Source organism: Colias croceus, chromosome 8 (assembly GCF_905220415.1).
Source record: "Colias croceus chromosome 8, ilColCroc2.1".
NCBI classification, from domain to species: Eukaryota; Metazoa; Arthropoda; class Insecta; order Lepidoptera; family Pieridae; genus Colias; species Colias croceus.
The window spans coordinates 6,055,973-6,073,293 of record NC_059544.1 but is presented as its reverse complement, the minus strand read 5'-3'; the positions used below and the strand labels follow the sequence as shown (position 1 = coordinate 6,073,293).

General features: G+C 34.8%; 1 protein-coding gene across 1 annotated transcript; it reads left to right on the top strand.

Moving 5' to 3' along the window:
• The first annotated feature begins 1,775 nt into the window (after positions 1-1,775).
• Positions 1,776-17,046, top strand: LOC123693497 (ATP-binding cassette sub-family C member 10). Its single transcript, XM_045638635.1, has 23 exons — positions 1,776-2,602; positions 2,674-2,791; positions 2,869-3,030; positions 3,130-3,379; positions 3,466-3,730; positions 3,895-4,132; positions 4,426-4,574; positions 5,718-5,837; positions 5,917-6,301; positions 7,130-7,252; positions 8,067-8,180; positions 9,829-10,008; positions 10,296-10,441; positions 10,579-11,094; positions 11,229-11,361; positions 11,435-11,510; positions 12,492-12,589; positions 12,916-13,122; positions 14,085-14,212; positions 14,301-14,392; positions 15,253-15,453; positions 15,784-16,015; positions 16,244-17,046. The coding sequence occupies exons 1-23, from the start codon at positions 1,991-1,993 to the stop codon at positions 16,496-16,498; spliced, it is 4,800 nt and encodes a 1,599-aa protein (XP_045494591.1). The 5' UTR covers positions 1,776-1,990; the 3' UTR covers positions 16,499-17,046.
• The last annotated feature ends 275 nt before the right edge of the window (positions 17,047-17,321 follow it).

Genomic DNA, 17,321 nt, shown 5'->3' with positions numbered 1-17,321 from the left:
CTCACGATGTTTTCCTTCACCGTTCGAGCAGTGGTGATGTTACAACATGCGCAGATAAATTGAAAAATCAATTTATTTCCTGCGCGCTCGCCTGGTCTCGAACCACGGACTTATCGATTCGAAGTCCGAGGTCTCACCACTGAGCCACCACTGCTCTAATATAATGATAATGTAGATCAAAACTGATTATTATTTTTTATAAATAAAATAAAAATAAAATAAAACTATGTTTATTTTCGTAAGTATTAACAGATAAACATATTATAAAATTGACTTGGACAGCTTGGACTTGACGAATAGCCGAATTGGAAACTCCTGTAATAAGTTTTCATAAAATTATATTCTAATCAACAAACAATATTATTATATTATTATTTACCTAGATATAATATTTTTTTAATTTAAAGTATCAAAACGGGTAAGTCCAATTTACCAATAAAATCTTCAAAATTGAAAATTGTGATGTGTTTGACCCTTCTTCATCGAATGTTTTTCTATACACGTTATAAACAACACCTCTTGCTTGTGATCGCAGCGGCTTTGTCGACATTTTCGAAGATTTTTTAGACAAAATCCTAAAAAATATTAATGTACTGCAAAAAAGACAAATAATTTGACAACCAATTTGATAGTTGTCAAATAAGTTGCCACATGAAAATCTTTGATTTCTTTAATATAAATATGCCATCAGATTCTGGTAGACCAGAATACATAATAGTAGCTAAACGCTACAGAACGGACACTCTCCGCCTCCCGCCAAAATTAAACACTTACCTCACCCCGCACGATCAGACATGTTATGGTACCCATTTCCCCGCAAGGACGATACCAACGACGTCTTTAGACGAAACGCAACGAAGATTGACAACATTAATCAAATTGACTTAAAGCAATTTTATTATTTTGGATTTGTGATTATCGTTTTTCGTAGAAAATGGTTAGATATTGTGCTGTTTACGGATGTATTTCATCAGAAAAACGCGAATTTTTTTTTACGCTAGTCACAAATGTGCCAACCATAAAGAGTTTACACACACATTTGCAGTCTCTACAGTGTGACTGTCAAAACTATAATTTTGTATGGAGTGTCCGGGGTGTGCCTATGGGTGTATTCAGAAAGAAAGCTTGAAACTTATAAGCGCTTATCGGTGCTTGTCTTGGTGCTTGTCAATGCTGGTTTTGACAAGCTGGTTTGAGCATTGACAAGCGCCGATAAGCGCTTATAAGTTTCAAGCTTTCTTTCTGAATACGCCCTATAGTGTCGAAAGCACTAAGTTGGCAGCACTGTTAACATTTGCGCCTGCTTCACAGATTAAAATTAATAAAGGCGGCACGTAACTGTAGATTAGCACTAGGAGTGAAATTTGGAGGGCATTACTGCGGATAACGTTTGCACCCCTAGAACAGTTATTATTAAAATATCTTATTTTTTGAAGAAAAACTTCTTTATACGAGCGTTGAGACTTGAGAGTAAAATTTCAAGGTCGCGTCATGGCAATACCGTCACGTCATGGACAAAGAAATTTCACTTCTGACTCGTGTGCACACCAAGTGCACACAAATATACGCTCTTTTTTTAGTAAACCAAAATTATTAATGTTGATCCCAGTTGATCCCAAATCAATTTTTTACCATCTATGCTCTCTGTGACAAATGTGGTGACCTGTGGTGACAAATAAAAAATCACATAAAAAATTAATCCTTGACACTGAGTTGACACTAGACAATTTGCTTTTCGCTTGTCAATTTTTCAGTTGTCACATCATAACAGTTAAGTTGTAGTAAAGTCATTGGTACTATAAAGTTTATAGAGCCGCTTTTCGTGTTTTTTTTTAATATTGAAGAAATGTTATAGAGTAAATTATTTTTATTTACGTATAAGTGGACAATTTTTTTGTTAAGCCAGTTATTTGTAATTGTGTGTATTTTGTTTTTTACTACTAAAAACAAAGTTGTCTATTATGGAAGTGATACGTGTTTGTTAGTAAACATGAGTGCATTTAGAAATTTCTCTTTGAAATGGGAGGATATGTGTGGCCCTTTGGGCCTTCATATATGGAACGATACTACAAAGGACTTTGGGATATGTTTTCAAGAATTATTTTTACAAATACCCACTTATTGTCTACTAGCCATCATATCGGGTTATTACGTAGGCTACAGAAGGGACTGGGTGATACGAGAAAAACCACAAGAACGTGCTATAATGTTACGTAGTTTTGTAGTACTTGCCTTAATGTTGACTCCAATAGTGCAACTGTATATATATTTGACTACAAAAAACTTTATTTTGTACCCCATTGATTATTTTACGGCGGGTGCATCCTGCTTATCATGGCTTGTGCATTTTGGTTTTGTGCTAGCTCTAAAGCACCGTCTGGGCCAAAGTTCTCGCGGACCTTTGAGTATTCTATTGCTATGGAGTGCAGCGGTAATACTTAATATAATAGATTTACGAAGTACTTTTATTAATGGAGAGCCCCTTGCATACAGTATTGCAACCCTGTGCTGTCATGCACTGTACTTTTTAACTTTGTTACCTGCAAGTGACTCAAGTCCTACATTCTATTCACCATGGCTTGTAGGATCACAACATTCTCATGTAAGTATAACTTATATTATGTTGAACATTATCAATCTTTATACCATTATTTACCTGTACCAAATTTTTAGAGTGAATATACTCCATTACTTCCACATATTGATGAAGGCATCTTAGGAACGGCAATGCAAGGGGCAAATTGTTTTTCTAAACTTACATTTTCTTGGGTTGATCCTCTACTAAAAAAAGGTACTCATCATATTCCATTATACTTTTTTATTTACAAAAAAAATTGCCCTTATCTACATTATATTTATACTTTTAAGGTACAGAGAATAAATTATATGACCTTGATGAACTACATGATATTCCTGCTACATACAGGTGTTCTTATGTTGGGGCTAGAATAGATAGAGCTCTAATTGGAAATGTAGACAATTTTCAGCAATTTGCAGAAGTACCTCATGAACCTTTCATAGGACCTGGGGGTAAGTTTATAGATCCTTTGTTCACAGCCAAAAATAAATCAAGTCTATGATCTGTTCTGTGATGCCAAATTTCTTTTTTCTCATTTACACATATTTAAGGTTATGGTGCAACTGGTGAAACCAGGCCTCAAGTGTCAACACCTGTGACCCCTGTATCTAGAGTACTACTTCGGCCACTACGGCGACAAAATGTTTCCTTACTGAGAGCCCTTCATAAATGTTTTGCATTTCAATTCTATGGGATTGGTATACTGAAACTAGCGTTTGATATGGCTGGATTCGCTGGACCTATTCTTCTTAATAAATTGGTGAAATTTGTTGAAGATGAAAGTATTGATCAACATTATGGGTATGACTTTCCTTTTCCTATATTTATAATCTTACAGAATTTTGTTTAAGATTGCTAACAAATATTATTTGCTATATTTGTTTTAGATACATTTATGCTTCATTATTGTTGGCGTCGGCTTTAATTGCGGCATTTTGCAATGTACATTTTAATTGGCTGATGACAATCATTGGGATAAAAATGAGAGGTGCCATAGTTTCCACAATACTAAGAAAAACTCTAAGTGTGACATCTACAGAGCTCACAAATGCATTTAGTTTTGGGGAAATAACTAATTTCATGTCCACAGACACAGATAGGATTGTTAATTCTTGTCCAAGTTTCCATGCTTTGTGGAGTATACCATTACAGGTAAATTTTTTAAACTAAATGTATGTGAATAGATGTAGAGAAATAAATGGAATAGAAAATATAAAAAAAATAAGTATATTAAAAAATTACTATTTTTAAGGAAAATTATAGTTAATTATAATATGTTTAAATTTTTCAAGTTTTAATATGTGTTTTTATTTCAGTTAGCTATAACTCTGTTTCTTCTATATGATCAAGTTGGTGTATCCTTCTTGGCTGGTGTTGCATTCTCTATAATTCTCATACCTATAAATAAGGTGATTGCGAACAAAATCGGTAAATTAAGCACAGAAATGATGAAACACAAAGATACGCGTGTGAATCTGATTTGTGATATGATAAGAGGAATTAGAGCCGTAAAAGCCCATGTTTGGGAGGACTATTTTATAGATAGAGTAACAGGTGAGACTCATTTAAACTTGTTTTTGTGAGAAAAATTATACCAGAAGAATAATTTATAAATTTTTTATCTTTCTGTCAAAGTATATATTTTTTTTACATCTCGCGATATTTTATGGCATCCAAATACTTTTTCTCCCCCTTTTAGTGTTGTTCTTGAAATAAATAAAAAATAAATGTGTGCTATTTTATATACGTTCCGTCTCCGAACCTATTCGCAATTTCGAACCTAGACACTTTTGTATTAATTATATTTAGATTAAGGATGAATATAATTTCAATATTTATCTTTTTAGACGCTCGTACTGAAGAACTTCGATATCTACGCGGTCGAAAGTACTTAGACGCTATATGCGTTGTACTGTGGGCAACCACCCCGGTATTAGTTGCAGCATTGACGCTGGGCACGCACGCACTTCGAGGTCAACCCCTTGATGCGCCTACTGTACGTAATAATTATTGGTATTTAATTATATAAAAAAAAATGGTTATCTGTAAAGTCGGTTTACTGACGATAGTTGAACGTGACAACGTCTTAAGGCCGATTGTGCAACTTTGTCGCTCGTTCCGCGCTCTCGCTTGCACTTCAAGCCTTACGGAACGCCTCAGAGCGAGGTAACGCCGCATGAGTCATTCGTGCGTGCAGCCGGCTCTATCGAATTATAAGACGTTGTCACGTCAAAAAACTGTTTATTATAAATTCAATTCCTACCGATTTTCCTAAAATCTGATCTAAGCGATTTTCAAGCTTCTCATCAGTAGGAAGTAATTTTTTTCATATGTACTGTACTTTTTTTTATTATAATCCTAGTTCAATCGGCAGCATCGCCAGGGCAAGCAGCTAGTATTTTATGTTTTATGTTTGATTGTTGAGATAACGAAGTCGATCTGAACTTTGATAATTATTAATTACCTAAGATTTATTTTAGATAATCCAACTGGTTTAGCATATCTTTGATTCAATTATGTTTACGTGTTTGGCAACGTTATTAATTTATTCAATATTCAAGCAGCAAATATAAAGTTACAATAAAATGTGTTTTGATGAATATTTTGCTATGGATATATAAATTACAATTTTTACCAAGATCTAAAAAAAATAAAAAAAATCTGTTACTAGTTTCGTACGTAATAATTGTTATAATGACGTAAGTAATGACTCACTTATATAATATAGGGATTCCCCTTTTTTATAAAACGATAGGTAGGATATATATGAATCACAGATAACGAGTCTAACTAACGAGTTTACTTCAGTTCATTATTGTAATAATTATGTTTAGATATCAACATCCTTCGCGTAATTTTTAAAATAAAGTATACACAGACAGAGACACCTACCTCGTTTTATACTGTGTAGGGAGAGACAAATGAATTATATAAATAACTTCAAATTTAAATAACTGTTTATAAGCAACATGTCGACATCGAAATTGTAAACAGTAGGCGCATTCAAACATTATTCTGTATTCAATTACATAATTCAATTAGAAGAAAACAGCGCCTAGTTGTTAAAAGCAGTCCTTAGTTTAGTCATTCAAATAAATGTTTATTATTCATAATTATAATTTTACATTTCTATTATCAGGTATTTACAACTGTCGCCTTAATCAATATGTTAATTGCGCCTCTTAATGCTTTTCCTTGGGTTTTAAATGGACTTACTGAAGCATGGGTATCCATTAAACGCATTCAAAAACTTCTTGATGTAAGTATCTCTTTATATACGCTTTGATGTCACATTGAATGGCCTGTACATTTCCAAACAACCTTTATTCAAATTTTAGTTGAATGACATGGATCCTGAGCTATATTATGGTAGACTCAATAAAAATTGCGACGAAGATAAAGTAATAATATTCAAAAACGCTACCTTTAAGTGGACTAAAGCATCAAAGCGAAGAAAGTTGCAAACAAAACCGAAAAAAAATAAGGGGAAATCGAAAAAGAAGTTGTCCAAACGTATTGCGCAAAGGAGAGATTCGGTTTCATCGACCGATCTTATTACAGAGGAGCTGTTTATGTTAAAGGATATTTCATTAGAAATAGGTCAAGAGGAATTTGTGGGAATAGCCGGACCAGTTGCCAGTGGAAAGACATCACTGTTACTTGCTATAATGGGTGATATGGTCAAATGTAATGGCGAGATACAAGTTCCCGATAACTTGAACAGTAAGTTTTTCTTTATTAACCATTTAAAGTGGTTTCAATACTTACATTTTGTGATAATACTTTTTTATTAATTATATAAATAATTGTACATTTAGTGTAGTTTACAAAGCCAAGTTGTACCTAGGTAGATTTAAAAAAATTGGTTGTCTGTAAAGTCGGTTTACTGACGATAGTTGAACGTGACAACGTCTTAAGGCCGATTGTGCATCTTTGTCGCTCGTTCCGCGCTCTCGCTTGCACTTCAAGCCTTACGGAACGTCTCAGAGCGAGGTAACGCCGCATGAGTCATGTTTTTTCGTGCGTGCAGCCGGCTATATCGAATTATAAGACGTTGTCACGTCAAAAAAATTAACACAAGTGAATATCAGATAAACATGAATAATTAACTTTTATCAATAAATAAGAAGTAATTCTGCTCAGTAAACCACCCTCGTCTAGACTAGAAAAATCAAACCTAGGCTAACAATAATAGGTATTATAAGCGGCTTACGTTACGTGTACGTAATATTGTTAGGTCGATATTTTCCTAACTTTGTGTTATACTTTCACGAGTTTTGTTAATTAATTTTAATTTCGTTTTCATAAGATATTTTCGTCGTTTTGCTGGAAATATGAGATGAAATAAATACTCAAATTTTCAAAATTGTTCACCTACCCTCCCATTTATACAAACTTTTATGTTACAAAAATTAATATAAATACGATTTATATAAATTTTAAAGAATAATTTTGATTGTATTCGCTAGTAAAGCTAGTGAATTTGGCTTCAATGTTCAACATTATCCACCTACCCTCATTTTTTACCAAAATATAATTTGCAATAACTAGGTTTCGGTTACGCGTCCCAACAACCGTGGATGGTCCGCGGCACGATCCGCGACAACATCCTGTTCGGGAAGCCGTACGACGAGACCAAGTTCCGCGCGGTCGTGGACGCGTGCGCGCTCACAGGTAATACAGCATTACGCATATGGGATTTACCCACTTTATATCAGTTACACATTCTTACAATTGTTTGGCTGCAATTAGATTTAATGGGGTTGCAAGTGAGCGACTGTTGTGCGTTATTTTATGATACATGAATATACAGGGTTACTTGTAAAACACCAGCAACCTCGCAGGACAAGATAGCTAACATCATAAGTAACAACATTTGTTCTACGACTTTTGGCATAACGCAATAAATTATTTTTAAATGATTTTTTAAGCTTTTATTGTACTCTCCTAACATTTGTAAGTCTCTGTTCTATTCATTATCGAAAGGACGACGCGACGCCCCCTTTCCCCTCCTGTTCGCTTCTTGTTTACGTATTTTTTGTGATGCGCGTAGAGTTTATAATATTCAGATGGAAAATGAAATGAATATTTATTTTTGTATGAAAATAAAATCTAACAAATTATCAAAAGTCGTAGAACAAATGTTGTTACTTATGATGTTAGCTATCTTGTCCTGCGAGGTTGCTGGTGTTTTACAAGTAACCCTGTATATACTAAATATTTACATTGTCTATTTCACTCCCTTTGAGTGTAAGTAATTTCAAAATATCTTATCTTTCTCTGTGTTTTAACTAATCATCAACGACTTAAAGTAAACTGCTCAGCTTTAAATACATAATGCGACTGAAAATCTAGGATTTTTTTATGTTAACTTTCTGTTGCCTACGTTATATAAAATATTTGAATTGATATTTTTTTTTAATTTCGTCAATGATAAAATATAAAACACCGATAAAGAGCAAAAGATAAAATTATCTTCAATTCGTAGAGGATCTAAATCAGCTGGGATGGAACGCGTACGTAGGAGAAGGGGGTTGCACGTTGAGCGGCGGGCAGCGGGCTCGCATCGCTCTAGCACGCGCTGTCTATCAGGACAAACGAGGTATGATTTATTTGTGTAATATTATCTAATGTCCTATATTATAATAATTTTATTTTCGTTTCTAGATTTGAAACGATTATGATATCATCAATACACTACATTGTAAACAAAACTTCATCCAGGTTTATTGGCGGCATTACTGAGATTTCTTATATTACATACTTTGGATTGTCTTTGTATATATTAAAGTTAAAGATAAGGATTAATGAATGCTGTCTTCGTATAAATTATGTTTGTTTTATTTTATTTTTAGAACTTGTTAATAGTAAGGCATGAAATACCTAAGTTTAGTTGCCCGACGTAGACAATTATGATCTCAACGCCTCTAAATATTTATTAACTTAGGTATTTGTCATTTTTAACGCTTTAACAATTGTTATGATAATTTAGGTACAGTCAAGGCCAAATAGATTAAATATTAATCTAGCCCTTTCGGAATAGATATTTTAGCCATATTTAATACAAAAATATTTTTTGAATAAATAAACTTAAACTGCTAACACGTAATAATCTCATACACCTACTTTTCTACTTTTTTTAAACCTACCGAAAAATATATTAATTAATCACGCGGCCAAATGAAAATGCTACTGCTACTGTCTGTAATTACCATCATATTTAAGTACTTACGTATTTTTTCTTTTATATTATGAAATCGAACAACTATCATGAGCTCGAGCGGTACCTAGAAAATTGTCTGTTGAACACCGTGCATGTCGGGTAATTCAATCGTCTAGGGTTCAAGCTTACGTTTCTATGTAATCCTTTAAGTTGTGTTTATCGATTCGTTTGTTTTGTGTTTGTTCACATGAATATTTTATTAAGGGCTGATTTTTCAATCCTTGGTTAAAACATATTCATCGAATAACGTATTAAACTACAATCACACCCCGGACACTCCATACAAAATGATTGTTTTGACAGTCACACTGTAGAGACTGCAAATGTGTGTGTTAACGCTTTATGGTTGGCACATTTGTGACTAGCGTAAAAAAAAATTCGCGTTTTTCTGATGAAATACATCCGTAAACAGCACAATATCTAACCATTTTCTACGAAAAACGATAATCACATATCCAAAATAATAAAATTGCTTTAAGTCAATTTGATTAATGTTGTCAATCTTCGTTGCGTTTCGTCTAAAGACGTCGTTGGTATCGTCCTTGCGGGGAAATGGGTACCATAACATGTCTGATCGTGCGGGGTGAGGTAAGTGTTTAATTTTGGCGGGAGGCGGAGAGTGTCCGTTCTGTAGCGTTTAGCTACTATTATGTATTCTGTGCTACAATTTCAAAAATGTATTCTAAGTAATTGTCCGTATTTGACAGTTTACAGGTGACATTTTAAAATGTTCGTGTAATACTTTATTGGACAGATAAATTTTAAGCAAGGATTGAAAAATCGGCCCTAACTCGAAGAATCTTCCCGATTGGCATTCGATTTTGATTTGAATCATTTTATGCACATTCAAATGTTTAGAAAACATTCTGATAAGGTTCTAAATGCTTTTTAACGCCTAAATCATTGAATAGTAGACTACCTATCTATTAATTTTTTAATACATATTTATTCACAAATCAATATTTTAAGAGTAATCATGTATTAATCATCATAAAATAATCACACAGGTTCCTTCACTTATTTTCAGTGTATCTCCTGGACGACGTTCTATCGGGACTAGATTCCACAGTTGCTCAGCACATAATGCAGAAATGCATTCTGGGCTTATTACGTCACACCGCGCGTGTCCTCGTGACCCACTCGCCGCGGCACCTTGCGCGCACGCAACGGGTTGTTCTGCTCGAGGACGGACGCGTGCGTGCTACCGGTAATAATATTATATGCATATTATTACTTTTTACAAATATTTTAGGCCGAAAAATTTGATTGTTTGTGTGTTTGTTATGTATCTCAATTGTAATCTCAAAAAATACAGGAACGTTTTTCCACAAGTAGAAGATATGTAATTTGTGTAGTGAAAAGGGCATTATGCGGCTGCAAAAAAATATTAATGATCAGTTATGGTTAATTCGGTCTTAAATCAAGCAATACCAATTAATAATAATAGAATTTACACATGTTCACGATCGAGTACAAAACCCTAAAATCACACAGGTTCCCCGGAAACAGTATTAAATGAAATAGAAGAATTCTTACCGAGTGAGACAGAATCTATAGGGGAGGAATCGCCCCCGCCAGCTGAGATCCTACCTAAAGAGATAGAAGATGACAATGTTAGCAGAAACAGCTTAGAAAATGATGTAAGAACTCCTAATATTGACATATTTTGTAGTGTTTGTACTTCTAATATTTTTTCTTAGATATTACATTATTAGTAAATACTTTATTACTTATACTATTCTATATCTTGATTTTATATCTTGAAAATCTATTGCAGGAGACAATGTCAATAGGAACAGTAGGATGGTGGGTGATCGGAATGTACTTACGATCGGTTGGATCGTTCCTCGTGCTCTGCATCATCATATCCCTCATATTGATGCAACTGTCCCAAAACTTCACATTCCTCTGGCTGACATTCTGGATCAAGGACAGAACGAAAAATTCGACTACATTAGAGATTGACAACTTTCACGAAAACACTACAGCGTTGGATCATGGTTTTAATGCTGTAGACCAGTTTGTTCACACATTGCTCAACGTGTCATTATCAATAATACACAATTTAGATGGTCACGATAATATAACTAATACTGTGAAGCAAATACCACTAGAACAGCAACCCTTAACTCTACCTTTGATGTCGTACACCGATAACTATTATTTGATGATGTACTTCGCATTGGCGGGAATTAACTTGGTGTTCACAGTGATGAGGGCGTTCCTCTTTGCGTACGGAGGTGTGAAGGCGGCATCGAAAATACATAAAGCCCTTTTGGCAATCATAGTCAAGGTATTTCATATTTTAAATGTTAATAGGTGCAGATATATTATAATATAATAAAATTAGTATTTAAATATTTAAAAAATCTGTAATTATGTATTTACGTAAGTCTGAAACGAAAATAATGTTTTTCAATGTTTTAGGCAAATGTAAAATTCTTCGATGTCACGCCAACAGGACGCATAATAAATAGATTTTCATCAGACACATACACAGTAGATGATTCCTTGCCATTTATATTGAACATTTTCTTAGCACAAGTATTTGCACTTATAGGTATGTATAGTATAATGCTAATAAATAATATTAAGAGAAATGTGTAAATTAACAAAGACATTGTATATTTTAGGTGCAATAGCAGTTACAATTTACGGGCTCCCGTGGTTGTTTGTTGGGATTATACCTATGTCCATTATTTATTACAGGTAAATAAATAATAAATAATAAATAAATACACTTTATTTAGCACCAGATAAAAAAAAAAGCAGACAATAAAACAAAAAAAAGACAATATTACAATTTATGCCAAAAAGGTAAGATTTTAATCATATTTTATTATCATCATTTACTTAAAAACCGGCCAAGTGCGAGTCGGGCTCGCGCACAAAGGGTTCCGTAGCAGCAAATATAATAAATTACAGTTAAATCAACCTATCTCAAAAACTATGAGAGATACTTTGATCAAACCAAAAATCGTTGAAAGAGTTAATTAGCATGCATCACCTCTATTTTTTTTAGAATTTTATACCCCGTAGTTATAAAAATAGAGGGGGGGGGACATACTTTTTACGACTTTGAGAGCTGATATCTCAAAAACCGTTCACTTTAAGAAAAATGTTTTTTAGAAAACTTTATATCATTTTAAAAGACCTTTCCATTGATACCCCACACGGGTATGTACATCGAAAAAAAAAATTTCATCCCTCAGTTACATGTATGGGGGGCCCCACCCCCAATTCTTTTTTTTACTATTTAGTGTCATATTTTTGTAGCGGTTCATACAACACATATTCCCATCAAATTTCATCACTGTAGTACTTATAGTTTCCGAGTAAATCGGCTGTGACAGACGGACAGACGGACAGACGGACAGACGGACATGACGAAACTATAAGGGTTCCGTTTTTGCCATTTTGGCTACGGAACCCTAAAAATGATCACTTACAACATTTTTTTTATAGTTGTTTATGGATTGAAATTTATTATGAATAAAAAATTGCATTTTATTTTAGATTTAGCACAGATAATAATTATAACAGCGAGATTTCTTTGTTGTGTAAAGCAATTAACTGCGTAAGATTAAAAAGCCGCTAATAGATCAAAGAGCATTTCGACGTTAGGATAGTTATTAGCTGTTATATGTTATACAGTACAGAAAAACAATAATAACATTATTTTTTATTTAGATTACAGGGACGTTATAGAATTACATCTCGCCAGTTAAAACGTCTTCAAAGCGTCGCCTTGTCTCCGGTGTATGTACACTTTAACGATACTTTAGAAGGTGAGATTTATCTGTCTGTGTGATTATCATTTTTAAAAAGTGTATTTGTTTTTATTGAAGGATTAATTGCTGACAAGCAAACAATTTTTTTTCGATTATTTTAAAATTTGTGATTTTTCAAATTCTATAACCAGAAGCGTGGAACAAATCATAATATCGATAATTAAATTTAGTGAATTCGCTGACTCTACATAATGTGTAACAGTTAAAATAAATTACGGATCTTGATTTAGTCCCCTCTTTTAGTTTAAATTCGTTATAGGTTTGTAATTTTAAAACGTTTACATGAAAACACGAAAATCGTAAACTAAATATGTTTGTCGCAGGTCAGACGTGCGTGCGCGGGCTGGGCGCGGTGGGGGCGTGGTGCGCGCGCGGCGAGGAGCTGGTGGAGCGCTGGCAGCGCGCGGCGCTGTGCGGCGGCGCGGCGGCGCAGTGGCTCGCGCTGCGCCTGCAGGCCGCCGCCGCCGCCGCGCTCGCCGCCGCCGCGCTGCTCGCCGTGCTGCAGCGCGCCACGCATGCCGCCAATCCAGGTAAATGTCATTCAGATATACATATGGAGACGACACATCGCTTATGTTCCGATCAACATACGCCATATGGCGTAACTGCACGCTCATTTTTTATTTGTTTTAAAGTGAAACGCATCAAATATGCCTTCGTGTGTGTTACGATAGTGCACAAATAATACAAATAATACGGAAAAGTGCAAAAGAATAACTTTCAGTACCTAACTAGATAATAATTTTTAAAACTTAGAGCAAAAAAAATGGCGCACAGATTTTGTTCGTGGTGTCTCCTCCATACGTAGTACTATTATCTCAATGGTAAATATGAACCTTATGTCGTTAATTATACGGTGTGGAAATTTTCGATGAGCCCTAATTGTTCAATTCCATGATATTTATATTTCTAAAAGCAAATATTTTTACGAGAAATTAACAATAAATTATCTTTAACATTGTTTGAGTTGATTTAAAAAATTATACTTATAAAATCTTTTTTTTATTTAGTTCGATTCCCGGTCGAAGCAAGTGAATTTTCGAAAACATGAAGAATGCAGTTCCATTTCTTTTTTAAAATAAAGGAATGTGTCCTTTCAGCAAAATTTTCTAACGTCAGTATTTCAAGTACTTTCCCTCTAGCTAGGGCCTATCGAAAATTTCCACACTGTATATACCGGTTTGGTTTTTGTATAACCGTCCTGTAGCGGGCTTCCCATTCGACAAACTCAGGTAAATGTATACTTTATGATTTATGAAATACGGTTGCACTTTGTATGACGGTGACTCGGATTTAAGGCGCAAGACGCATTTTCTTTGGGTGAGGTTGATGTTTTATTCGAAGTTTATAATTAGGTCGCTAGTGGTTGGTAACTTTTTCCGTAGTTTTAAGGTTATTTGGCATTAATACATAAATCTTTAATATTTATAATTTGTTACACTTTTCAAAGTATTTAAACACTTCATTCACCTTCATATTATGTCTTTTACAGGTTTGGTTGGTCTCGCTATATCATACGCCTTATCCATGACGTCGATGCTCGGTGCTGTGTTAAATTCGTTCACGGAAACAGAACGAGAAATGATCGCTGTTGAGCGTCTCGCAGAATACATTCGACAAGTAGGTTCCTTATTTAAGTACCGTTATTTTTATTGGCATTTGTGCATGTCTTAAAAATATACAATGACATTTTCTTTTTATTTTGTAGGTAAAATGCGAAAAAATAGATGGGGACCCACCACCGTATGGCTGGCCATCACATGGAGTTATAAGCTTTGAAGATGTCTATTTGAACTACAGGTAAGATTACGTTTTCAAAAATAAGTAATGAAATGGCATTATTATATGAAATTTTGTTAATCCGTAGAAGTTCAATGATGTTAATCGATATCAGATTTGTAGTCACAGATACCAATATTAAAAAAAGGCCAGATAGACTTACGGCGTAACGCGTGACGTAACGAAGTATAACAAAAGCCTTTGTATAAAAACCAAGAAGCTTATAACTAATACACTGGAGATTGCACTATGAACGTTGACTTGTCACGGGAAGGTATGACCTTGAATGACGCCTGGTTGTTCCTTCATCCCTTTCACACCAACTTGCCAAGTTAGGTGTGAAAGGGACAAAAAAATTTTTTCACCAAAAAATTTTTTTGAAGTAGATACAAATAAAAAACAAAAAACATGGTTTTTGAATTTTTCACCTAAATTTTGAGGTTATGTGAAAAAATTGTTAATATAAAAGTTGTAGAACTTTTTATTACGTACAACTTTGCCATTGAACTTTTTTCCATAGGACTTGTAGTTTTGTCGGAAATCAAGAGAAACCATTTTTTAGCCTTAAAAGCTCCCCCCCTCCCACTTCCCGAACTCGGATTGTCTGTTATTTATTTTTCCTTTAATTTTTATCACATTCCGTTCCTTTTCTAATGGGTTTCATCCTACTACTATTTTTTTAGGTTTTTATCATTTTGGAAGGGATTGGCCCTGGTGTATTATGCAAATATCGTGTTTTGCCTTTTGCTCCAAATTGTACATTGTTGCCTAGTAGAAAGAATCGCTATTTCTATTAATTATAGCGCTGTGGTGCTTCTGCGCTTTTTTATTCTATGGTATAAGTTACAATCAAAACGATAACGATATTTAATTTATCACAGTGAGAACGGCAGTAACGCGAGCGGGGCGCTTCGCGGCGTTACGTTCTCGAGCCACCCGGGCGAGCGGCTCGGCGTGGTGGGCCGCACGGGCGCGGGCAAGAGCTCGCTGCTGCGCGCGCTGCTGCGCCTCGCGCCCTGCTCCGGCGGCCGCGTGCTGGTCGACGACGTGGATGTGGCGTCGCTGCACCTGCACTCGCTGAGGTACACGTGCATGTTCACACCCGCCCGACCCAACCACGTGTTCTATTAGGCATGTCCACATAGTATGATTGCAAGACGAGTACTTGCATCTTGCGTGGAAACAATCAAAACTGTGTCCATGGACCGGCAACGTCGCGTCAGCGGATCGTCGTGCGTCGTTCGTCGTCAAGCGGCCGTAGAAATTTTGTATTTGTTTTAAGAAGAGAAAGATGATATAAGAGAGAAATAAACTGTAGATACTAAATGTACATTGACTGAAAAAACAATATATTCAACAAAGTACATCATGTTAAAGTTGTATGTAAATAATAAATATTTTTAACTCTCCAGGTCGCGCATTGGTATAATACCACAAGAGCCGTTCATATTCTCGGGTACCATTCGCGAGAACATCGATCCCCTGCAACAGTACTTGGATGAGGAAGTATGGCGCGCGCTAGACGCGTGCAGTGCTACGGAACTAGTAATGGCCAAGGGCGGACTTGGTTCTTACGCAGATAACCTGTCTAGAGGACATAAACAACTCCTGTGCTTAGTGAGAGCGTTGCTACAGCGTGCGAAGGTATGTCATATTAATTTTTATGTTCATAGTCATTAAAATAGATAAAGTAATAGACATATTTTTATCTATGTATTTTGAAGACTTTTCATGGCTATTATTTTTTTTAATAAACCATTTATTGCCAATAAACCATATTATAAGCATTAACACCTATTGTTTTTTATGTAGGACGATTGTGTTTAATAAATAGATTTTAATTAGACATTAATCAACATAAATCAATTACAGATACTCCTCGTAGACGAAGCTACCGCGAACCTCGATCAAGAAACAGAAAGAGTGATTCTAGATACAATCCGTTGTTCGTTCGTCGGCAGCACAGTACTCTTTGTAGCCCATAGACTTCCCGGTGTTTTAGAAAGTTCTCGAGTTCTAGTTCTCTCTGCGGGACAAGTCGTTGAACTGCGGGATCCAGATGACGCGCTATCGGATCCTACGTCGTATCTCTATAAGCTAGTACACCCGGATGAACATAATATGTAATTTTATTTGTAGGTGATTTTATTTCCTATCAATTACCACGCGAGTCATTATTTTGTTTGATTCAGAAAAAGAAGTAGTGAACAATCTATCCGAGAACAGAAATTTAAAATTATTTTTTGAATTTAGGCTAAAAAGGTAAAAGACACTGTATGTATTTACCTATTACACAAACATTAAGAATAACTTTTACTTTAATAAGCAAAGATTTTGTATCATAAAAATGTATAAGTACTAATTTGTTAGAATTTATCGTCAATAAACTAACTCTTTACAATAATTTCTGCGTAAAATGTAATTGTGTAAACGTAATAAAAATCGACAGTGTAACGTTTCCAATTCTGCGATCGATTTATGACATTCTCAGTGATAGTAGCTTATTAAATAAATATTAAGTGTTGATTTATAGAAAGCTTATAATGTAAATAAAGTATTTGAAGTCACTACTTACCAGTATTTAAAGTCACGGAACTGAATAAACTATATGAAGAAATACGCAATCCATTTTGGTCACGTATTTGGAGTGATTTATTATGTAGGTATTAAAAGGAAAATTCTCAACACGTGTTTATTGGAATTAGATATTTGAAATGTTTTATGCCTTCCATCGGTTTTACTTTGTCGTATTGCCTTCCATTTGTTTTTTGCGACTATCTAATTGTTAAGGCTGGTTGCAGAGCTTAACCGACCATCAGTGCGTACGTCAGTCGCGCTTGTCATATGTATGGAAATTCATAAAACCGTTCATAGCTAGACCGACCATACGCACGCGTATTGTCATTCGTATTAGTGTCATATTCATACACATTGTTGATGCGTATCGTCA

What these genes read in the sequence shown, in the direction of transcription:
- LOC123693497 (XM_045638635.1), top strand. Translation starts at nt 1,991, where the DNA reads ATGAGTGCATTTAGAAATTTCTCTTTGAAATGGGAGGATATGTGTGGC. An exon ending in AGTATTGATCAACATTATGG is followed by an intron (nt 3,380 to 3,465) that starts GTATGACTTTCC and finishes TATTTGTTTTAG; the next exon opens with ATACATTTATGCTTCATTAT. An exon ending in CGGACGCGTGCGTGCTACCG is followed by an intron (nt 10,009 to 10,295) that starts GTAATAATATTA and finishes AAAATCACACAG; the next exon opens with GTTCCCCGGAAACAGTATTA.